The 25,954-nt window shown below is 37.8% G+C and overlaps 1 protein-coding gene across 1 annotated transcript in view; it reads right to left on the bottom strand.

The window, feature by feature from the left end:
* Positions 1–2,077: 2,077 nt before the first annotated feature.
* The window catches only part of LOC149298667 (S phase cyclin A-associated protein in the endoplasmic reticulum-like), a 118,932-nt gene continuing 95,055 nt past the window's right edge, over positions 2,078–25,954 (bottom strand). Inside the window, exons 24-30 of the mRNA XM_089487033.1 lie at positions 21,592–21,821; positions 21,257–21,412; positions 19,593–19,827; positions 18,534–18,683; positions 8,577–8,804; positions 3,432–3,483; positions 2,078–2,175 (exon numbers count right to left, since the gene is read on the bottom strand). Coding sequence (XP_089343159.1) covers positions 2,078–2,175; positions 3,432–3,483; positions 8,577–8,804; positions 18,534–18,683; positions 19,593–19,827; positions 21,257–21,412; positions 21,592–21,821 — 1,149 coding nt within the window. The remainder of the gene's footprint in view (positions 2,176–3,431; positions 3,484–8,576; positions 8,805–18,533; positions 18,684–19,592; positions 19,828–21,256; positions 21,413–21,591; positions 21,822–25,954) is intronic.

Genomic DNA, 25,954 nt, shown 5'->3' with positions numbered 1-25,954 from the left:
GGTCTCCTCATGGCTGAGAAGTACAAGCAGATACTTCCATTAGGGGGGCATCTGATTGGCCCCAACTTTAGTCTGCAGCATGACAATGACCCCAAACAAAGCTAAAGTATTTTGTATAAAGAAGAACAAGGAGTACTGCAAGTGATGACACGGCCCCCACAGGGCCCTGATCTCAATATCATCTACTCTCTGTGGGATTGCATGAAGAGAAAGAAGCAACTGGGGCTAGCTAAATCCACAGAAGTGTGGTTAGTTCTCCAAGATGTTTGGAATAACCTACGTGCCAAGTGTGTAAGTGTATGTATGTAGGAAAATTTAATCTGTTTAGAAGGCATAAGGCCCTCACAACAAATATTGATATTTTTCTTCTGTTCACTAATTTCACAAAACCAAAGGAGGCCTTTTGTATGCAATTATTTTAAATTAGTAGAAATATGTGATGTTCTGGAAGACAGCCACACATTTAAGACTCAAATCAAGGTTTGCTAAGAGTCTTTTGTTGGTCAACTCATACAGTCACCAAAATCCATAAATATTGATTTAGGGCATCATTTATTATATGTTGCACACTTTTAAAAAGAAAAATAAGGAACATGGTATTAATCATACCTTATTACCTCTGTTGAAAAAAGTTATTTGGAGTAGTTCTGTTATTTGATGCCATAGGTCTTTTTTAATTAAAAAAATAGATTTACACTTTATCCCACTCCAAATGAATGGCTGCAGAGGGAAAAATACAAAGTCAACTTACATGGGAGGTTATAAACATGCAAACTCAATTTTTGGTTGTGTACTCCATGATGAAGGGCTTAACTGGGTAAGGAGCATAATGTATATAATAATATAATTATCATAGCAGTTATCCACCTGGGTTATCTCTCAACTTTACTGAGACCATCTACCTGTAGCCATGATTTTAAGCCTCTTGCAGTGGGTAACGTCCCCCACACAGTCTGAGATGGTGATGATGTAGGACACGCTGTACCCTGCCTTAAATCTTGGCCACCTCAGTAATTCTCATTTACCTATGACAATCTTCTGACAATCTCTCAACATCTGTCAAATACACCTTTGCAAACAACCTTTTGCCGCACCAGTTCTTTTTCCACCTCCCATCTTCATCTTTTCCTTCCCTGACATTATGCATTAAAGGGGATCGAACACTTCAAATGTATGGGCAACTAACTCTAGCCCAAACTTTTGAATGGTAGTGTTTATATATATACATACACAGTGTGCAAGTATACTTTACTAATACTATATTGTAATAATGAAGCACTGTATTCTTTATTCCGATATACTGATCTTATAATGGTGAACTTGGAGTTTCCCGACCTACAGTAGCTTATAACGTACAGAGAAGAAACCATGAAGAACCCTGCTATATGCAACCAGTAAAACAGGCAGTGGGATTTGCTCCTGAGCAATGATAGCAAATATATCTCTTATGTCCTTGATAGTATAGTGCTCTCTTCTTTTTTCTGCTGTACACACATCGGTAGCGATTCAGCAAACACCAGGTCATTGACTGCGTCTAGCATAGAGATGTGTCCCTGTTAGGCCACATGGGACAAGAGAAAAGCCCCCCCCCCCAATGCCGTTGTTAACAGCGGGAGTTGTTAACAGAACCCTACATATTGTGTATTTCAATTAGATGGAGCAGTCTGCCACCGCCATGACTGGAGGATCTTCTCAAAACACTACAATTATAACAACCCAGTCAGAAAGAGAATAACTTATTTTATTGCAAGATATATAAGACAGAAATGTTCATTCACACACAACATTTATATTTGCAAAGCATTTACTTTAATATCAAGGAACATTAACCCTAACTCTGCACGTTGAACTCATTCCCATTACAAAAACAACCAGGAGCCCTCCCTATATGGTTAGGTCAAAGAGGCCGGTAAAATCTTAAACCACTCAGTATCTACATGATAAACATATAAATAAGTGTGCATTGAACACAAAGTGATTAGGTATAATTACAGAATTGTCACAATACTGTACATGTTATGGAAATCCCAGGCGGTCAAATATTTAAAATAAAGTTAAAAAAAAAAACTTGTATTTCTTATTTATCTTCATCCTTTTTCAGAAAGAATCTTTGGGCAAGCTCCCAGTATTGACGTGGGAAACGGCTGGAGAATTCCAGGTAGTGCTGAGAATTTTCTGGGAGCAGAAAAGAAAGTAAATGTTGCTGTGAATGTGAATCTTAAAAAGGACAAGAATACCAAGGAAGACTTTCAAATGCATATGTAAACTAAGAAAGGGGGGTACTGGCGCCCACTCATTCATCTAACACATCACAAACAGCCAGAGATTTATTTCTTGATCCTGATCCCAGTGTTGGCAAACTCTGCTAAAACGAGAATGGTGGTTTGTTTATTTTGTGCATCACCTAACAGAGGGTTTCAGTAAAAGGAACAGACAAGTGACTTCTTATTCAAGGTCACAGGGAGTTGATCAGGCATTCCAAAAGACTTCTAATGCTGACAAGCATTATTATTACTCAATGTGTGTTCTTGATTAAATGGCTGTTTGTGTTCATGGCACATATACAAGCAATGTTGCTGTCTGCTCCTTTCTTTAAGTTTTGAATTAAGTTTTTCTTAAAGGAGCGGTTCCACTAAATATTAATTGCTGCTGGCGGGTTAAGTACAATCTTATCAGATACATCATTTTCTTTCCTCTCAAAGTTTTCTCGCCTACAAACACACAAACGTTTAAGAAGCCTTTTCTGGCGGCCTAATTGCTTTTGTGCCACATGAAACGCTCCCCGAAAAATTATGATTGATGCTAAATTTTGCCCAATTGAAGAATTATATTTGGGAAGGGTTTGGGCATTCATTAGTAATTGAAGTGCCTTTAAATTCAGCACAGCAGGTGCCATGCCTACACAGTGTTAATGTTTTTGCACATTCTGTAGCATTTCTAGTAAAATTCGTTGTACTACTTCTTTAGTTATCTGAATCAGTGTTTTTACATGGGAGCTATATGCTGCGCAGTGGTGAGGTCTAATAAACAAAGGACCACCAGCAGAGACAATAACGAGCTCTCCCAAGAGTCATGTTCACTATCCCCCCCCTTTAATAAAGTGTTCAGCGCTAATGTATCCTGCAGGGTGTGTGTATAGTAAAGTAATTTAACCTGCTCCTGGGATGCTAGCTTGTTTGGTAAGTAACTATTACCAAAAGCAGACAGAGCCCTTGGGTAAACTTGTCTTTGTTACTAATAAAAGAACAAGCTGTGCCTTTTGTTGTGAAGTTGTTCAGCGTTTAATATCCACAATGAATTAGCACCAAACTCATTATGTTCTTTAGTCTGTCAATGGCATCTTCACAAAGCAGGTCATTTCCCTCAAGGTCAGGGGGACTGACTACTCTTTAGACTGAGAGCCTGTAATCATCCAACCTTGGATACATTACCTTTGTGTTGAGACGTCTTACTGTCGGCATTGCTTGAACCTTGCAAACAGTCCTACGACAATAAACACAATATACTGGTTAGTAAAGCAGCAAACAGCCAACAATCCACCCATGCTGGTAACACAGTCTGCTGTAAATTTGGTGCCGCCTGAACCCCCCCACCCAGTATTGTACGGAGAGCTTTTATTCAGTTGGCTCCAGACTTTTAACCGCTTTGTAGATCCTTATTGTATTTCCCAATAATGAATTAAGCAAACACACTTTCTTTCTAACACCTTCTTACCTTCAAGGCTACTCAGCACTCATTCTGTCTTTCCTCTCTGATATTATGCCATATACCAACACGCCATTGGCGTGCCATTCATAGTTGATGTCTCTCTGCTCCATTAACAGCTACTCCTCCATCTTGTCTAAAAGGACAGCCTTACCACGAGACCTTCACCAAGTTTAACTCTCCACAACTTTAAAAGCAAAGTAAAGGAATACCTTTTAATGGTAACACTCCAGTAATTTACAAACCTTGGCTTCAGATAAACGCGTGCAAATGGAACTTTCCTCCTCCTGTATTTGTATGTCTGCACACTGCCTGTTGCTATTTAGATTGTAAGCCCTACTGGACAGTGGTTCATTTCCAATTGTCTGTAGACCACTTTTTATATAACCACACTTATGTTACTTCCATTTTTATTATACAGTAAACTGCACAGCACTAAGTATATCTGTTACCCCTGAGCAGTGGAGCTCATTCGTTCACAGCCAGCCATGCAACGCGTATTCACTCGCTCTCGAACACAGGAGAGAACCTGGCACACACGCCAGTTTATAACCACCGACAGTAACTAAGTTTGTCTATATGACTGAGAAACAATAAATAAATAAAAACAACTCTGCAAGTATCTCAATGGATGGCCTTCTTTTATACCACCAAGTACAGGCATGCAACGTTTGACCCCTAGTAATAATGGATCGCTACAATTGTTGAGACTGTTTTAGAGGCCTTTTTTTTTCTATGAATCCTGCAGTCTTCAGCCACTTCACACCCATGTCCTTATCTTTAGCAGGATGCAGACCACAAGATGTATCTGCCTATGTAACAGAGCCTGGCCTGACAACACATAACGCAGCATGGGTACTAATAAACCTGCTTACAGTCTCTGCCCAGAGAAAGAATGTTTAGCATTGGATAATTCATCCAAATTATAAGTCCCATATATTGTAGCATTAAAGGTGTAGCATGCTATATTTCACCAGAAACAGACAGGCTCCTAAATAGATTTACTATAGGAATGCTGAAATAACATTGTCACTAAGAAGGTATGATGAATTAACCCCTTCACTTTCCCCAGACTACATTCTTTGATTAAAAGTGCTAATCCATTTAGATAAACCATAAACTTTAACAGAATTGTATTTTTTATTCTTTCTTCTGAATGTTTAATAACACAGAAAAAAAGAAGGAAAATCAGTGACAAGTTTGTGCTCCCTAAAAAAACTTCATATGAGGAATTATTTCAGGGAAGGGTTTGGATAATTAAAAGTAATAAGACTTGTGTTTCTAATTCTATATTTAGTCACAAAAGTGTTAAATTCTGCAGTGTATGTATAACCTAATATTAAAGACAAAAATATGTTTGTTTGTACTAAATAATATGTCGATATATATCTTGGTGCATGCAGAAGTTTTTGTTTATGTTCTTAAATAATGTTGTGATTCCTCCGTGCTTCTCTCATTTTTAAATAAATTATTCCATTAAAAAAAAGACAAAACAAAATCTCTAATTGAACTGCACTAAAGATCTATCATCAAGCTTTTCACGAAGTTATTGTGAAAAGCTAAAGACTGTTGCATCTCAAAGAAGTCTGAAAGTCGTGTGCGGATGAAAAATGAGTATTCAGTCTTTCGTAGTTTTTTCCAGCTGTATACAGCTGCCAAAGTGGAGCATAGCACAGATCAAGGCTGCAGGGCTTCAGCTTCCTCCGCTCAATGAAAAAATAAGCAAACGTGACACTGTGTTTACAGGTTATATGATTAGGGCCCAGAGAGTACCTTTCTGACACTGGGAATAATACAGGTCGGACCTTCTGTCTCCGCACTGATTTTTTTTGGTTTATTGCTGGCCAATAACTACTGTATAGCATAAGGGGAATATAATAGCAACAGAAATCTGCGGTCTCTATAGGGATATATTAAATGTGTTCTTTCTATACCAGCGTGAAAAAAAAGAGAAACTCCCTAACAATGCTCGATATAATTTGTTTAACAAGAGTCCAATTATTATTGATACGTAAAACAACCATTATATTACATACATGATTTATAAAACATTCTAATTTATTCATATAAAAAGAAAACCCAAAAGAAGAGGAAAAAAACCATAATCTCATACACTTTTGAAGCAGATTGTCTTTGAACAAAAATCTTACTGTGAATCCCTAAAAATAAACTTCATAAACATTTATTTGTAAAAATAAACGTTAAAAAAAATAAACGTAGAACACAAATAGATTTGGGGATTTTTAATGGTTTGGAAAGTTTGCATTTTGTGTGGGAAAAATTGTATTTTTTTTCCATAATGAATTTTAAGATTATTTAAATATTTTAATACCCAAAAGGTCACAGTGCTAATTATATCTCACCGTCTAGTACTGAAAACTAATAGTACCAGGTTGAACAGCCAACCTCTACATAGGCAGCCTTGCTTTATAACTAATGCTCTCTAACTTCAATTCCTAGAAGTCTTTGCCATTTTATACTCATATATCACTGTATTTTTCAATGATAAAAAAACACACACGTATTACAGACTTAATGTTCTGTCTCAAATTTAATTATATTTGGCCTCTTGTAACCTTTTGTGGTTCGCAAGATACAGCTCACAAAGCAAGGAGGGGAGATTGAAAGAAAAGTTAATTATGTTCTAAGGAGTTAATCATATGTTAAACACCAGAAGACAAGTTCATTTTCTTAACTTCATCAGCTGCACGTCACGTGAGGAAGAATATATGGGCAACAGACTATATATGACTTTTAAAAGATGTAAGCGTTGAATTCTGAATTAGAGACCCAAATTTGCCTTAATCAAATGTCCTTACTGCCAAATCTAGTATAGCAAGGTAATACATGATCACAAAGCCACAAGGAAGGCTATAAGCAATATCATTAGTTGTATAGCCATATAATATGTTAAATAATATTGCATACGATATCATATTATAAAGGGCACTGCAATATCATAGAATGATAACAGATAAATAATCATGTGCAGAAATACAAAAAAGCTATCTGTCAATAAAATGAAATTAAAAAAGTGCAGTAACATATCGTTTTTAAATTAAATACAGTACAACATGCACTTTCGTATTGTCTACTAATCGACTGATCAAATAAAATATGCATATGGAAATTTACATTCTTAAAATTATATTTTTTATATTATATCACCAATAATTAAATAAAAACATTGCAGTAATCTAGAGAATTAAAAAGTAAATACCTAGTTTGTTGTGAGAATGTATTTATGAAACGTCTTCGAATAACATGACCAACACAGTGATTATTAGATATCAACGCGCCATAAATTATTATATTTATAATATCTGTCCTGTGCTCAAAATTGTGATCTTATTTTTTTTTGCTTAAAATTTTAAGTAAATGTTATATTTGTCTGTGCAAATCCCGGCCCAATGTCAAACCATAGGTATGGGATAATTCCAGGCAGACGGAACATCTATGTATAACTAAGCAAATACTTACGGTATTCACATTAACAACAGAAGCTGGAATCCCAGTTACCACAAACCCGGGGGTAGCCAATAGGTGGCAAAGGTCTGGGAACTGTCGCTATTGACTATTTTCCTGGCTAACTAACATATTCAAACACATCAAAAGCCGGCACACACTGTGAATTTCTTTGTAGGACTTTCCTGAACTATTTAACCCTTTGCACCAGGAGTAGGAACAAATATAGCATTAGTAACCACTCACTCACTCTGCGCATTACATATCATTGGTTTTTTTTATTTCTATATGATAAAAGCGTAAAAATAATAATTCTGTAAATAAATAAACCCCCTAGATTTCATCTGCCACACATAAATTTATTTTATTGTGCTAAATGGGCTCTATTACAAATAATTACATCATTATACTGCCTTACATGACCAAATGCATTCATTAAAAATATCTTAATTCAAGATTAGCACTAATTGCCCGACAGATGTACCATTCACCTAGAGTTCATATGGATGAAGCCTTTCCTGCGTTGTCCTGAGATATTCATGGGTTTGAAGTTATTGTTGACACGTGTGAAAGTGTGTGACAATTGCGCCACGCTATGTCAATATTGTCCCTGTTTACTAGTAAAACAATGATGTATTATGTTAAATAAACAATGAAGGTTTTTGCATATGTTCGAGATTTGAACATGAAATATGCTCTACGTTTCCCAGGGTTATTTAATTACTATTTTTCCCCCTAAAGGTTATTTAAAAGAAGGCAAAGTTGTCAGTTTATTTCCACGTGCCAGATTTGTATAAATAAACACAGTAATCAGTGCTGTACAAAGGCTGGGCTCAAACAGATACAGAGCCTCGTTGATATTGTGGAATCTGGACGGGGATAGAACCCCAGTATCACTTTCTATAAACTTTGGAAAACATTACCGCACATATCCTTCTACTTTTGTTTTTGCTCCCCGTGTTCCTGTACTTCTTTATAATACCTGCATGCTCTATTAAATTAAGTGCGGCTTTTTGTCTATTACAGAAAAGGGGACATGACTACATTTTGCAGTTTCTGTTTTATGATATTTTGTACGATGTACCAATAATATGTGTTGATATTATATAAATATTACACACACAGCTATGTTCTGGGATTTGCACATTTATAAATAATATCAGTTTCATATATGTATTTTTATATTTTTCGCTTATTAGTTCTGACCTATGAGAGATCCTACAAATAGGTTAATGCCCTAGAGAGGTGAAAGCGTACATTGACATACTCACGGTCGGGTGAGTTTCTCCAGCCACCACTATGATAGTAAGAGTTCAGCTCTGATGGGCACTCACTGCTTCCTAGCTTCCAGATTCATGTCCTTATCCCGCAAAGCCCCTTCTCCTGAAATCCCTCCCACCTCTCACATCTGGCCCGGTTTTGCTCCCTTTCCCAGCTTCTACCTGAATGAAAGTGGCGAGCAGTTGACAGCTTAGCTCCTGCTCCAGAATAAGTCTGTTCTGAGGGTTGTTGTAGCAGGCGGAGATCAGAGAGGGAAACAGGAGCCGGACCAGCCGTGAATCGCTGAAGTACTGGAAGGGAAGCTGGCAGAGCTTCTGTAGGACAGTTGGGTGACGGCCAGACTGGACAGTAACCTGTGGGAGTTAATATTGCTCATTAGAAACTGCCTTCCGCAATGGAGTTAAGAGAGTTACAGGGTGTTAGCAGCAGGACTTGTAAGTGCTGGCAACACAGACAAAAAAACATTGCTTTATGAGAATTTAACTCTTAGTAGCATAAATACGAATCACTGTTACAAATCTGGCATCTCAGTAGGAAACAGTTTAAAAACCCTTGAGTGGCTCATTGTGTTAGGCAGAGAAACCAGTGAAAACAGTGTGTGGGCTCTGTCCTGTAAACGATTGCCTTACAGAAATGTAGTTTTTCGATTAAATAGAAAGTCTCTTCTTCGGTTAACTCTGGCACTGCCAGGAAAGGTTCTGATCTTACAGGGAAGGTGCGATATGTTTCAGTTCACACGCTCCACGCATTTAAACTCGTTAGAAGACACAAATGTTCACATAATACGAAAGGACGTCATGCATCTATAAAGCAATATAAGCCAACATATTTTGCAGCTGCTGTGGATTACTTGATGTTTGTTCTTATCTTTTTTAAAATTCTGAAGTCAACATCATTAATATGATCGAAAGATTGAAATATCCTACAAATATGGGCTCTTTCTGTTTTACACCTAATACACAGCCCCATCGGAATCCTCAGGACTGGGTCCCAAAAGGACAGGCTCGACATCTCTTGTAAACATTATACAAGTACTGATGGTACGTGATCATTTTTACCCAGTATCTTCAATGATTTACAATCCCATAACCCAGAAATGCCATTATTAAACAGCTATCAATATAAAGTAAATACATTGATCCCTGTGGGGAGTGATTGCCCCGAGCACAGCATCAATTTTGCCAAAAATAAATATTGGGGCTTTTTTTTTTTTTATTCAATTCCAATAATGTCTACTTATCAATATAAACAAAAAAGAAAAACAAAAGTCAGGGGAAACCCAAATAGTACATTTACAAAACCATATATTTCACCACTAAAACAAGTGTCAGCTTTACTTGGGGTGAACTTGGTAGACTTTTTTCAACCTAAATTATTATGTTTTATCCTGCTGATTATATGTATATATATATATATATTTATTTTTTTCTTAGATATCTCTCTCTCTCTCATATATATATATATATATCCTTGGCCACCAACATAATATAAGACATAAAGAGCTGTCCAGTTCTGTGAATGGTGTTGACTTAACCCTTTACTGTCGGGCAGGGAGTAAGTATTGCTAACAAGTCACTAACATAAAGTAACATTGTTCTTCATAGTTCCACACTCTAAAAGTTTACAGTTGACTGAATGACATAATATATACCTTTAAGTGTTAAGAGCTGTGTTTTGATAGGAAATAAAAAGCCAAATCATGCTAGCAAACAAGCAACGTGTATCTATTTCAGCAAAGAATTCCTTTTTAAATAAACATCCAAAAAGTCTTTCTGTCTTCATGTAAGAGCCATCTACTTACTTCATTAGCTACCTGTATCTAGTTTATCTGCAAAAATAAAAACCGTATTGGTTTCAGCTGCAAAACATATTTTATATAATTTAAAAAGGGCTCCGTTACAAATCATTACATTCATTGTCTGTCTTACATGATGAAAAGCCTGCATATTACATATTCCATTGTATTGTTTTTTACTGGCGCTCTAATATGAATAGCTTGAAAGATAACTGTTAAATAACTATACGTTAAAACAAAATGTGAAAATGTTTAGCAAATGTATTTATTTAGTATAATAATTTTTGTATTAATCAATAGTGTTTCCATCATTTAGTTTGAGGATACACTACAGGCTGAAAAAACTAAAGTTATATTCATGCATGACTATTGTTGGTAAATTAGCAGTTATTTACAGACCTATATGTTTTGGCTGTATGGAAAATGAGGTATGCACAAAGCTACAGAAAAAAAAACCCAGAAAAAACCCCAAAATGTAGACAGATTAAACTTGTAAATATCTAGTCCGACTAGCTGGCACCAGTTCCGTATATACTGTATGTATGTTGTGTATGGGGGAAGAAGAAAAAAAAAAAAGTATGCCGATTGGTTTTCTTTTTATGTCCCACAGGTTTAAATATGTGTTTTTGACAAAGCAAATATATGTGTCGGTTTTATTTATTTGAATTATTTTATTGACATGGAATCCCTGCTCTTAATGGCTTCTTACGTATTTATGATGTTTCTGTTTCTCTTACATGAAAGCACTGGTCTTACATGCTGCGTGGTAAAGATCCCGGGTCAAAAGTCCATGAGATTTTCAAACTCATAAAATGATGGGTAACGTTTCTACTTTAAAAAAACTAAACAGAAAAAATACTCTTTTTAACCTTCCGTGGAAGGATCTTCAAAAACTCCAGTTTTCTTTGTATTTTCAGTGCAGATTAGAAGAAAGCTATTACACACGGAGCACCAAAAAATCCAACAGAAAATAAACTGCTTGAATGCACAGGTGACTATTTGTCTGTTCTTCATGGGGGATTTCTTTTTCTTTTAGGAAATAATCGCAAAATAAAAATTTCCACCCAATGGTTCTTGGCGAACCAAATATTTTCAAATGTTAAGAAAAGCCTAGTTTTCAGCTATCTTTCACAGTGCCATGCAGTGCTATTTTCACAAAGTATGGTGAACCCATGACGCATGACAGAATTAAAAGAAGTCTATTATCACACGAACAGAACTGCCCAAAAGCTAGCAAGAAACACTATGTAAAACATTTTTGACCTCATGATGATGTTGTTCGGTGGCATTCTACAAAAAAGCCACAACATGTCTTGCCGTTCGGTGGGTGAACAGTAAAAGTCTAGACAAATACAGATAAAATGTAAAGGCCATTTTGGATAAAAAAAAATTATATGAAAAATATAAAAAAAATAATGGCTGGATGCCAGCGATGCAAGCCATTTAAGAGCCATAGAAATTTTTCTTAGCATTTTTTAAAATAAGTCTTGGTATTATTTTCCTACTACTTCATAGACAATTAAGTGTTGTCATAACAATATTGCTAGTAAAACCACCAACTTTGTGAAATAACAATGGCATTAATAGCAGATATGGTTCTGTAATGGGTCAGCAAGGGCAGAGAGCCACCCTTTTTAATAAATTAAAACAAAAAGTATTATTTTTTTTGGATAACTATACTGATGATAAAAATATCTCAATGTGCTCCAACAAGTTAAAAAGCTACTTTTTTCATAATGTAGTGTACAGTGGTTTGCATTCAAATAAAATGCAGATATGTACCTTGAAACGGAGACCATGTATTTCAGTGTAAAATTATTATCATCTTTTATTTATATCTATAGTGAGTAGTGCAACAGTTGTAGCCTTGTGCACATAGCAGATTTACACAAGAGTGTGTAACACTTCACCAGGTTCTCTTTATTCTGCAGCCACGTGAGTGATGATGAAAAGCTGCTTGTGCTAGTCAGGAGAGTGAGGGACAGATCATTTCAGGTGCCTGGTAGGTAAGGGTTAAACCAATAAATGTCAAGGGGCTTTCTATACTGAGCATTAGTGAATGGTTCACCCAAAAGGCCTAACAGTTCATAGCCACTTAGTTAGGCTTTGTGAAAACCTTTTCATCAGCCCACGATAAACATCTCCTATTAACGTTGATGGAGGGAGGGGTAGACTTTTAGGTGTATGCTCTGTGGCTGTGAGACTGGACACCCACGATTCATGATTGGCGCCAGATCAGCTCCTAGGCACGGAGGATCATATTAACCTTAACTCTGCCTCAGAAAGCATCAGATGATTATAACGTAAATAAAGCTTCATCACAAAGTCACCCCAAAAAACATTAAAATACTCTTTTTTTTTCAAAAGGGTATTTGAAATTGACTGCTGGGCAATAATACAGTCACGATCTGCATGCTTCGCTCGGTTTCCCTTTTAACGCAACCCTGATTATTCACTTTATTATTCATTTCTGGCACCGAGTAAATTAATTAAATATGTAAACATCTGGGCATGCAACGTATGGTATTCATAGATATTCATGCAATAGATGTTGGCACATAAAGTGGCATATACTTACAATTTTAACTATAATATATACTGTACTGTATTTCTGTTAAATTATTCAGCGTTCGCATTAACACTCGTAAATTCTGCTACCATAGGGGCAAGTACAATAACATTCAGAGTACAATACAATATGAAGGTTTTTTGTATTGCATAGGCATGGATATAATGATCTGGGGTGAGAGAATTCATGCCCAGATGTGAAGGAATGTGTGTGTGCGCGTGTGTGTATATATTATATATATATATATATATATTATATATATATTATATATATATATATATGCGTGAGAGAGAACATAAAGTGTTAACTGGCAAAGCTAGCTTCCCTTCCAATGAACAAGCTCCCAATCTTATACTTTCAGCTAGAAAACTGTATGTTGAAGGAACACACCCAGGGCACGGCCACTTCAAATTGAAAGCAGAAGTGGAGAAAGCAACATCACTTGGGGGAGATTTACAAGTTTTCAGAGGCTTTGAAGAATACCTTAAGAACACACTCTGAGTTCATAATGCACCTTAACCAGAGACAAGATCAACAAACTAACAGCTGCCATTTCTTTTAGTTAATGGAGAAAGGTGGGAAGGACGGGACATTATAGCTCTGCCGGATATAAAGAGTCACTGACATATATATATATATATATATATATATATATGTCATATATATATATATATACAAATAGCCCTGCACTCCTACCTAAACATAAATAAGGTGACAAATACTAGATTCCTAGTTCAAAAAAACATGGTGTCCGGTGCTTGGCTAATAGCAAAGTAACAATAATCTAAAAGTAGTGAAGCCAGCACTCTTGGTGTTTTGCAAATAAAAGTTAAGCATTATTGAAGACCGTGAGTGCTGGCTTCACTACTTTTACACAGTAACTAATTTTACATTATATATGTATATGTATATATATATATATATATATATATACATACATACATATTTACATATATATACACACACACAGAAAAACATTGGTGACTTGATATATATAGCTCAGTGATTAGTATCTGCTAAGCTACCAATGACACAAAGACATTATCTCAATCACCTGTATTGGTGACCTCTCTCTCTCTCTTGTTGTTAGTATAGATATATAGGGTAGGAAGTATGTAACTGAATCAGTGTAATGGCGGGTAACCCCTTCTTGCTGACTGAACAGACTGGTCATAAACCTCATCATATGTATATAAGATGTATGTAAGGTGGATGGTGTTTATGTTATGTATCTACATAGAGTAATGGTAGTATAACCATTCTGTATAACCAGTGTATTGTAAGTGTAACCAGTGTATAGATGTGTTTTTAATTTATGCATAGAAGTGCTTTTATATGCATACCTACATTTGTATGGATATAAGCACGCTTATGAATGTATACAACCAGTGGTGCTCAGCATACAGTGGTATCCCTTTGCCTTGCAACGCTAGGTTCTATTTCTGGACACATGTGAATTCCCCATAATTATAAATAAAACATTGAAAGTATCTGTCCTGGAAACATAATATTTGGTATGTGATACCTCTCGTTCCAGAACACTTCTTCCCTCTGACAAGTAACAAAGGGCAGGTAATAAGGATTAAATAGTTAACACCTCTTGGTAACTCTGTATGCTATACACAACTACAGCAGCAGGTAATTGAGGGAGACAAGAGCTTGTGACATCATCCACCATGTCTTAGGTGAGGAAGGGAATTAACCACTTGCAGACCAGACCCAGATAACACAGGACAGAACTCATATTCAAACAAATGATTCTTATTAGTAAAACAAGAAATTGTTATATTAGGAAAACAGGATGTTCCATGGATCATCAGGTTAATATCGAATGCATACAGAATCTCATTTGGCAGAAGGAATCCAGAAAGACACCTTGTTGAAATGCTGATATAAAGTCAGAACTCCTTATTTCCCAGGGTTTTAGTATATTCTCAGCCTTTTCCTATAGGGGTCTGTGTGCGGATGCATAAAGCTGCCCCTGTAATAAGTAAGGCTATTGGGATATATGCATATAGATATTAAAAAGTAACCTTTGTGATAGGTGACCCAGAATAAAGAAAATATATATCTGATGAAGTTCTGCAAATGTACATTTTATAGCCCATGTTATGGCAGATTTTTTAAATTTTTTTTAACAAAAACGTAACAAAAAATAAATTAGTATGAAATGTTTCACTGTGTCTCATTGATCTGATTTATATAACCCTTTCAAAAACACTATTACAATTTGTACATGAAGTGGCATGTATCCAAAGGTATGTCATCAATATTATCCAGAACCCTAAAGAGTAAAGTTCTCAACAACCGGGGTGGGGAACCATTATTAGCACAGGTTAATAGTGCTGGATGTGATATTGAGAATGGGTGGAGGTTGTGGCAAGGGTTAAAGCAATAACATGATAAGAAGTGACAGCTGGAGAAGAACTAGAAATTACAGAAAGTGGGAAATATAGAGATAACAGAATGAAAATAAGGACTAGGAATGTGACAGCTACAAGGAAGAAAGTAGACAAGAAATGTTCCTCCTTCAGCTAAAATAATCACCTGATCTTCTATATGCATTCTCTACAGAACTGATCAATTAAGACATAATAAGTTTAGTTTCATTTAGTACATGTATGAATTACCCACAAACGTACAAATACTGTTCTGCAGGAGGTATAAGATTCAGAACTAGGCAGATCATTCTTAAAAGACTACTGCTTGTTATCTCGTATAACCCAGTGGGGGTCTGAGTTTTCACCAAAAGGGCAGTTCCCCTAAATCCCACAAGAGACAGATGTAGGGCTAACAGTTGATGTCATTATAATTAGACACATCATTAGCTGTTGTTCTGAGATGTTTGGGATTTAGGTTGGAGATTCAGTACAACAGTAGCACATTCCTTGCTAAGTGCACCATTCAGACTATTCTACTCGATATGCCTCTGGCCTTGCTAAATCCCCCTCTTCACTCCTAAATCCCTGCACAAAGCTCTCTCAGAAAAGCTTTTGATGGGTAATGAGTCGGGAACTATGTTACGGAAGCAGGCATCCCCTCATTGGTCCGTGAAGCATGAAAGAAGGTGCAATGGGAGGTGTAGGAAGATGATTTTCAGTGCAGCCATCTTTGTGAATAGACAAGGTTTTTTTGACATATTACAGACAGAGATTACACAAGGTAGTTCCCACTATATATTTTGGGGGAGCGTACTACCGCCATGCCATTTTCAAGCCACTACAACGTCATTTGTATAAAGCTCAGGTTTCTTAGCGATGTCTTTAAGAGCCTAAATATGCCATATCTTCGATATTCTGTCTAAAAGTGTTCATTTCTTATTTGTTCCATGAGACAGCAATGTTTATGGGTATGCTTAGTTTATTTACAAGATTACATTTAAATTGAGTTGAATGCTTATAAAACATTGTAGGCATCTACAGCGTTATTGCTCTACTTTAAAGCAGACAAGTAGCTTTTCATGATTTTCCCGATCAGCGACCGATATCTGAATTCTACCTCTCTTCTCTGCCAATACGGCTGTAAGGGAAAATTCTTGAGACCGTGGTATGCAGTTTTTTTGCTGACAACCCTAAATAGCCTCCAATACAGCCTGGGAACAATAACCGCTTATCCTTTGGCTACAGATTGAAAACTTGGTGGCATGATGAAATCCCTTGAACATCTCTGTCTTCAATTACAGCTGATGACCCTCTCACATCTCCCCAGACTCCCCATTCATGTAGCGTCCCTAGACAGCAGACACCAGGGATTTCACTGCTAGGCTCCTTGCTGCAGGGGCTCTGTCTCATTCTTCTTGTACTCGAGACTAACAATTTGCGATTAAAATCCATATACAGTAAAGCGACAACCCAATATGCACTCTCCCAGCTGCAGATGAGGGTTCCTGATGGGTCTCTTGTGCTGCAGACAGAAAAATCCCTCTCAAGCGTTTTAAGCCGGCGACTGAGATCTTGGCTCTTTATCAACAACATTTGTAACAGATTATTTATAACAAGGATAAAAAAATTCTCTTGACACTGGTGTTCCCTCTTTAAAGTTGCGTCTGTTATTTCTCTGCCCCAGTATAAACAATCTGGCGTGTTTGATCAGCACGGTGTCACCACGAGGATGCTGCGCATCGGAGGTCACACAAATGTGCCTTTTCAGCAATGAATGCTCCAACTTTTCTTTTGTAGAAAAACTAGATAGAGACTGAATCTGAAGTGGGAAGTGAGTAAGGGTATCAGCTATTGGTGGTACTTGCACTCCATATGAAAATTGTCTAAGGCGATTTGAGGAGCATTGGGTATGTGTACTTTATAAGAAATGTAATATTTATGCCTACTTTTGCACCTGAAAAAGACTCACCTATCTACCCGTGCCGGCCAAAGCTTTTCTATACGTAAGTAGCATTAACGCTCAACCTGTTTGTTGGAAATCTGCGTTGCAAAAACTAGGTGTATTACATAAATATTAGTTACATATATTCTGATGGGCTGGTTTAGCAAACCCATTATTTTTCTTCTACAGATTCCCTGTTATTTTAAGAAGCTGCAAAGAGCGGTGCCTTCATACAAGGGGTTTCTATGAGACCTCAATGTCATCAAGGACCACAATGTTTTGATATTCCAGCTTGAGTTTTGGCATCTCAATATCAGATCCCAGGCCTGTCTGCAACCCTCGAGGAATGGAGCTGTGCAGCCCCGATCTGTATATTCTATATATTGGAGTAGCCTATCTGTAATGTGTAAATGGGTTTATAATTCATATATTAATGGTTTTAAAAGTAATGTAACTAAGTGGCCATAACCAATTTAGCGTGAAAAAATACACACAGTGGATAGGTTTCACAGGAAATTTTGCATTAAACACAACGTATGGCTGGTTGTAATAAAATAATATCTGTGAAAATGATTACATGTTCAGAAAAATAAAGATATATTGTAAAAATACAGCCATGAAAACAAAATTAAAGAGGCGAATCCCTAAAGGTCAAAAATTGTTGAATCTGTTATTAGTAAACATTCTATAGCTGCCACTTACCTCTAACCGTAAAATACAATGGGGGAAAAGCAGAAAAAAAAGAAACCATGACAGTGATTGCATAGATACAAAAAAAATACATGCATAATTTCAACAAATTGTGCAGTTTTTTTTATGAATCCGGACATATTTCAGATTCCATTAATAGTGCTATAGTTTTCATAGGATTGCACATTTCTAGGATGTCATTTAGAAATCTAATTTAAACACTTCTATAGGCACACTATTAATAACAGAGTAATAAATCAACAGCTCTTGTCCAGCTCTAGCAATGGTCTTTGCAGTGAGTTTACTGGGTACTTTTACCTGACTGCCTCCCATAGCTATGTGTTGTTGTTCTGGGTGCAGACCCTTAAGGAAGCTCAGAAAAACAGAGTATTAAGAAAACACAAGAGACCAACAAGCCGTCTGAAGTAGCACGAAATGGCAGACCCAGACACGGCACAGCTAGGAAATTGTGTGGAAATCAGATTATATGACGTTTATGAGAAAGATTTCCATTATCAGCACGTTACTTACAGGCTCGGTGCACTTAGCATCTGGAATTGTGTTACCACCTATCTGAAAATGAATATGGCTGTTAAGCTTTAACCCTTTTGTTTCACACAAGGGCCAGGAAAACACGTATTTAAGAAAAAACTGGCTCTGTCATTTTGTGGCGCATGGTAGCAGGGCTCATATGCCGTCTCTCACCTGATTATCAGAATGATTAACTGTGAAGTATCCAACACACACAATGATTTCATGAAGAAGATCCTCACAGGTGTACTGACAGCAAAACCAGAGAAGGGAACTGATCACGTGCCGGAAAGCAAGAGAGAGACCCTCCGCACCTACGACAGACTAGGAAAGAAAACTTTTTATTGTTATGAGGATGGGAGAATCTTTAAATCCAATGGACAGTATGCCCTGTAGCTTTATCTGGGCATTGCAAAACACCCATTAAAATTGCTATAACCAATTAAATGGCAAGCAAACTGAAAGCGGAAAAGTGATTTAATTTGTATTCCTATATTACAGGGGTCAAGAAAATTTGTATAAATATGTATGTTAAACGCTGTAATCAGATACTTGTGAGTGCAACGGGATCTGGCTTCACTACAAGAGAGTTCATATTTATGTAAATTTGGGACTCGGTAGCGTTAAATACCCTGTCATACTTGTCAAACTTGTGACCTACTGACCGCTGAAAGTGATTTAATGTGAAAAAATGGAAGACCCAGCACATTTCTATCTACGGGAAATGCTATATTTCAGAGCAACCACATATAGCCACACAGTAACCCCAAACGGAGGGCATATAACAAAATGCATGCGGTATTTAACATATAATCACCCCCAAATCCTCTCCAGGACCAGGGAGATATAGTGAAAGAGGGGAGAATAATCTCTGACAAAGCACTTTTTCTGCCTTCCATCTATATGTCACATCATGTTCCTCTGAGTAATAATGGTCAAAAACGAATAGCGGTATATTTTTTATTTTGGAACAGCTCCTATGTTGATTCCCTTTATGTATTGAAATGTTTCTATCATATCCCCCCTGTCTCGTCTTTTTTTCCAAGCTATACCTGTTAAGATCCCGTAACCTTTACTGGTAAGTTGTATCCTGCACATTTACTAGAACTTCAAATGTATATAGTCACATGTAGCCCGGCCATCATATTGTACCATGTTTCCATTGCAAGCATATCACACTGTATGACTCCCATCGCGGAGACGTCAGCATTAAAATCTCGGTTAATCATGTACCTGGAACGCCTGAAGGTCTAGCATGGCAAAGCTGTTGAGGAATCGTAAGCTGTGAGATGCCACTTGGATGGTGTTCTGGTCATATGTCTCTTTGGAGCTGGAAACACTAGGATCGGAGGTTGTGCTATGGAACAGGGTACAGTACAACATGTGCAGGACACCGACAAGATCTGAGGTCTGGAGTGAGGCTGACAGCCCTGTAGTATCTGCGCATGCTTCAAATATGTCACTAGATCTGCTTACAAAACAAAACAGCTAGTTAAGAGGTGGCAGTGGGACAACTGAAATAAGACACAAGATTTCTATTGTGGTCCATATGCATTCTGTCTTCTAACAGGCGTCTCAATGTAATGCTGTTCTAATAACCACTGCCCATGATAACAGACTCTATTCCATATAACCGTCTTAAAATTCATAGCTACAAGTACATTCTCCTAATAGCTTCATTTAACCTCCCTCTGTAACCAGTAACACCTATAATCTTTCCCTGTGACCCATTTTCTTGTCCAGTATAACCAGAGCCTCTAGATTTTCCTAGTAATTCATATATCCTCTGCCAATATGTACTCAAGGGTTTATAATTTAATCTTACCTTATTTTACCAGGTACGAGTCTTAGCGACTGCACAAAGGAATGAGCTCTGATATGTGGATATACGCGAGTGTTGAATTGTAGGCTTTTGAAGCTGAAGTTGTGGTTAAGGGAAGCATTATAACATGCTGACTACACTATACATGGCCAATAGTGAACTTCTACTGCAATAAGGGCTAAAGTACCTCTGTAAAAGTATGTAGCAGCCCCTAAAAGTCCATGGCCCATTGGCTTCTTATTACACATAAAGGCTTCTTGCCATCCCTATGACTGACAGATCAAATGATGGTATAGCACAGACAAGAAATAATGCATCCTGCTGAACAATCAAACCATATAACATCGCCATTTAACTATTAAAACATGCTTTAATCATGCACTTGTATAAAACCATGTTAACCTCCTCAACCCCCTTCCCCGTTTTCTCTATTATTTGATATTTTTCTTTACATGCCATATTTGAGGCCGAGTTTGGTACTGTAACCACAGATCTCGAATAGCTCAGACATTCATCATGTTTCTAGCAGGGTCACTGAAGCTGTGTTTACATGTAAGGGCTGCTAGCATCCGGCCGAGGTTCCCACTGACTCCACTTGGTTTGAGATGTCTGCTTTAATTATACATATTCTCAAGTTTTATAATATCAAAGTCAAAGGACATATTCAGAAGTCCCAACATAACACTGAGAATGAAAAGTAGTCTGATTCGATGTTGTTTTAGTTTGTATGCATTGTATGTATTGCATTAATGAACAAAATAGGACATTTCATTTCTAGGTTTTCACCACAGATGGGTGTGCAAGATGTACCACACATGGAAAAGCACACAGATCGAGCAGAAGTTTAAATATGGAAGCTCAGTTTCCCTTTAAAGATGTGACATTTGCTGTATGTCCATAACTAAATGGCACTATAATTACAAAATGTTGAGGAAAAAAAAAAATCATTATTTTGACAGCAGATGTTGTCACATAAGCAGGACAATATCCATTGCATTCACTAAATTTACAGTAAGAAGTATCGGATCCAAACGTTCAGAAGCATTCTGGGATCAGTTTACTATACTTCCCATACCTTCTAGTTACAGACGTACATAGTCTGCACAGTTCTTGCAACAGAGCAGCGGCTGACTGCAGAAACGCAGACACTTTGGGGTTCTCATCAAGCGGACCTTGTATGGAGAGAAAGCAGCCACAAAGCTTGTCAACCAGCCCAATATTCACAGTGTAACTGGAAAGGAGAAGAAATAGGATTGACAGCAATTTAGTTATTAAATAATTAAGTCATTATAAAATAAAACTCACATATATATCTTCGGAGGTACATAAATGTCTATGCACACAGCATACTGCATACACCAGAACACAATCAATTCAGTAACAATATACATGCAACGAATGTGCAAATACCTAATGATGTCTTGAACACGGCTGTTAACAGAGTCGGTTGATGACCCTTTACTCTTGGTTTCCAGTTTTAGGTTGGTATTGCCTGTTTTGTCATTTCCCGATGAGGAGTTGCATGTTAGGAACATAAAGATCCGAGAACATAAATGTAGTAGTCCTGTGGTCAAGCTGTCAAAGACCTGCCTGTTAACACTCCTTCCTGAGATGGTCTTGTCTTCGTCTGGGACAAATAACTGTTAAACAGAACAATGTATTGAATAAGTGTATTACCGGGGGGGGGGGGGTTGACATCTATAGCAAGAATTAGCTCCCATTTCATAATAAACTCAGTATGTTCTTGTGTGTGGGTTTGGGAACTCCATGTAATCCAGTAACAGTACCATGCATGTAAAAACTGACATATTTCATGGCATTAAAGAGGTTAAAAGGAAACAAGGGGTTTGAAAATCATCTGAAAAATGATTACTAAAAACCCAGATGCACATTAATGTTTAGCAGGTGTACTTTACCACGGCACAGCGCCCGATGGTTCCAGATCTAAAGTGATGCGTGTCTAACAGGATCAGAGCTCAATACTGTTTTAACAAGTCACAAAAATGTGTACGGTTAATACTGTAGTATCTCTTGTTTGTAGAGCTCGAGGTCCCACATTTTCAAGTATTAAATATGTACATTTATTAAAGTATAATTCAATTTTAAAGTATCGTTTAGGTGGAGTTGATGTAATGTTTTTTGGTTTTTTTCTGCATAAAATGTAAAAACACATTTAACTAAATTCAATCAGACGGACCTCTGCAAAGACACTTGAGGCTCATTCCTGCAGTCCTACTTGAAAGAACAAAATTTTTCGGCCTATCAATAAAACAGCCTTCTTTTGGCTTTTATTAAGTTAGTGCATGCTTTCTACAGGAAAGAGGGGTCTGAACAATGAAGCAGCGTCTTCTGAAGTGATTAAAAGGTTACAAATTCAAGGCAAGGAATCTGTATAATAAATCTATTGTCTGCGATGCCCGATGTTCCAGCAGTACATGCTTGCATGAATGGACACGTTACAACAAGGTGCACAGAACACATACAGACATGTCTTGGCCTTTCATGTTTCTTTTAAGGGTTTACATGACCAGAAGCACTATTACTTGTAATATCAGGATGGTGCAGTCACAAAACCCTCTAACACTTCTGTACTTTCAATAGAAGGATTACCGCTAACCTAAACCACAGTGAAAATCACACACGAAACAATTATTGGGTAGATGGGAACAATGTTACATGTGCAGTTAATGCAACCGTACCCATATTCATTAGTCATCAGATTCAAAATGACAGAAGAGTTACACCTCAATAAAGAGGGCGACACATCAGATTACCCACTCACTCAGAAGAAGTGATGTTAATTTTACATACAAGCGACAAGGTGTCATCTTGCCACGTCTCCCTCAATTGGTTTCAATGACGTTGGCAGTAATTGTGACGTAAAGCTCACGGTGGGGTATGACGTGTAACCGTTGAGTGCAAAAATAGATGATTCAAAATGTGACTAGTGGGCTATAAAGGATATAGAAATAATAATAATAAAAAAAAAATTCTGGTATAAAGGCCAATCTTCCACGTAACTCCTGAACTGTAAGACACACCATACTTTAATTAATAACAATGAATAATCTGCCTGATTCTTATTATTAACCAGTCTGCTATAAAAATTTCTAGTTTTGGAGCATTGTAACACACAGTAGAATGTACTTGGCTTAATCTCCCAGGAGAACGTTTCACTGATGAAGATTACATAATTTACAGACAGAACTTCAAGGAATGCACCATTGTCTGCCATATACAAGTAATTATGATAATGATAAATATAATAAGTAATGTTAAATATAATATTTAGCGAGCAGGCACTGGCTCTCAGCACACTTATTAAAGCTTATACTGAGGAACAGTGGCTGAGCAGGAGGATGTTGTACGAATTAACATTAGAAGCCTTGTCATTTTGGGGCAAAGTGTTAAAGATGGCGCAGGAACAGGCCACTGGTTTCTAATAATTACATTTTGGCGCCCTGACGTGCAGAATTACCGTATTTGCTCGAATATAAGACGAGGTTTTTTCCAGAGCAAATGCTCTGAAAAATCCCCCTCGTCTTATAATCGGGGCCGTCTTATAATCAGACCTCAAATAGGTCTGACTATGAGACTAAGATCCAGATCCCCTGCAGCGATGCAGGGGACCTGGATCATCCTGTGTTATGCCCCCCCCAATTTACCGGTGCTTCTGAGTCTCCGGTGCTTAGTCCGGGCAGCGTGTAGAGCGGAAGTTGTGTACGCGAATCACGTAGAGTTCTACACGCTGCCCGGACTAAGCACCGGGGACTCAGATGCAGGGGACCTGGATCCTCCTGTGCTATGCCCCCCGCCCTCAACTTACTGGTGCTTCTGAGTCCCCGGTGCTTAGTCCGGGCAGCGTGTAGAGCTCTACGCGATTCGCGCAGAGCGGAGGTTGTGTACGGGAATCGCATAGAGTTCTACAAGCTGCCCGGACTAAGCACCGGGGACTCAGATGCAGGGGACCTGGATCATCCTGTGTTATCCCCCCCCCCCAACTTACCGGTGCTTCGGAGACCCCGGTGCTTAGTCCGGGCAGCGTGTAGAGCGGAAGTTGTGTACGCGAATCGCGTAGAGTTCTACAAGCTGCCCGGACTAAGCACCGGGGACTCAGATGCAGGGGACCTGGATCATCCTGTGTTATCCTGCCCCCCCCCCCAACTTACCGGTGCTTCTGAGTCCCCGGTGCTTAGTCCAGGCAGCGTGTAGAGCTCTACGCGATTCGCGCAGAGCGGAGGTTGTGTACGCGAATCGCGTAGAGATCTACATGCTGCCCGGACTAAGCACCGGACTAATGCACAAGGCATTTCTGGAGGCAGAGTGCTCTGTGAAATGCCTTTTAACCCCCATTAATGCCACTCTGCCGCCAGAAATGCCTTTTAACCCTCTATATGCCACTCTGCCTCCTGAAATGCCCTATACCTCTTTATATGCCACTCTACCCCATAATATGTATTATAGAGTGGCATATAGGGGTATAAGGCATTTCTGGAGGCAGAGTGGCACATAGGGGGTCAAAAGGCATATCATGGGGCACAGTGGCATTTAGAGGGTTAAAAGGCATATCATGGGGCACAGTGGCATATATGGGGTATAAGGCATTTCTGGGGCAGAGTGGCAAGCCTGGGGGCAGATGTGCATAACTGGGGGGGCAGGTTGAAAAAAAAGGAAATAAAAACAAAATATTTTTCTCAATCGTAGCTTTTATTAACAAACAATTGTTCATATAGTTTACATGAATTAACATTTACTGGTAAAACTTTTCCTAAAGGGTCATCTTATATTCAGGCTTTTTCTTTTTTTCATAAATATTCAGATTTTGGGGGGTCGTCTTATAATCAGGGTCGTCTTATAATCGAGCAAATACGGTACTCTTTTGATAAGTGTCTGACACACATATATATATATATATATATATATATATATATATATATATATATATTTAATAGGGTCTGCTTATATATTTATAGACAGTGGGACTAATGAATGAATACATTGAGTTATTAGAATACACAGCAGAGAAAGTGTTAAACTTGGGTGGATACAACAGCAGGATAACCGTGGCATCCCAGTCTCCCAGCTTTAACAGAATATGTATTTCTGTTCCAATACTGTCTGTGGCCATAGCCCGGGGGAGAATTTATATAAAAACAAGAGCTTTAAAACATCCGCAGTGCAGGAGGAAATCTTTCTTCGGCTCATCAGAAAATCCCTTGCTAAAGAGCAAGCTTTCAGGAACAAAGCTTAGAGAACGTCACTTTATTTTAACAGTGGAATTTCTCAGACTTGCTCTTCAGGTGATATATAGGTCAAAGTTTCAGCTTTAGAGTAAATTAGCACTAAGTACACAGAGAGTTGGTAAATGGATTTTTGCGTCTTGTGGAGATTTTCTTTAATGTGCCAAGCAAGCTTTTGCTATCTCCAACACGCAATGTCTCTTAACGTCCTGAAAACCCACTGGACAGCGGTCACAGCAGATCTACAATTAAGGTTGATCACAATTGCAGTAACACATATGTTGTCTGATTTTTGCTTTAATTTTATACATTGTTCTAAGTCATTAAAAACTTCTCATGACCCATAAGCATGCAGGTTGCATTGAATAATACAAAAGAAGGAGAGTAGAGAAGGAGAATAGGCATAAAATGTCAGTGACATGGTGGAAAAGACAGGCTTGGATATAACCATCAGGAGTGGGAAGTGTTACTGTTTATCCCCCGTTAGTTCTGAAAATATGGGCTCTAGGCACCTGCCTAATCTGACTAGTGTC

The sequence above is a fragment of the Sceloporus occidentalis genome, unplaced genomic scaffold, assembly GCF_023333645.1.
Source record: "Sceloporus occidentalis isolate IW3139 unplaced genomic scaffold, rSceOcc1.0.p SCAF_31, whole genome shotgun sequence".
In the NCBI taxonomy this organism is placed as follows: Eukaryota; Metazoa; Chordata; class Lepidosauria; order Squamata; family Phrynosomatidae; genus Sceloporus; species Sceloporus occidentalis.
The sequence above is the reverse complement of the archived record's forward strand: the minus strand, read 5'-3'. Positions and strand labels throughout refer to the sequence as shown.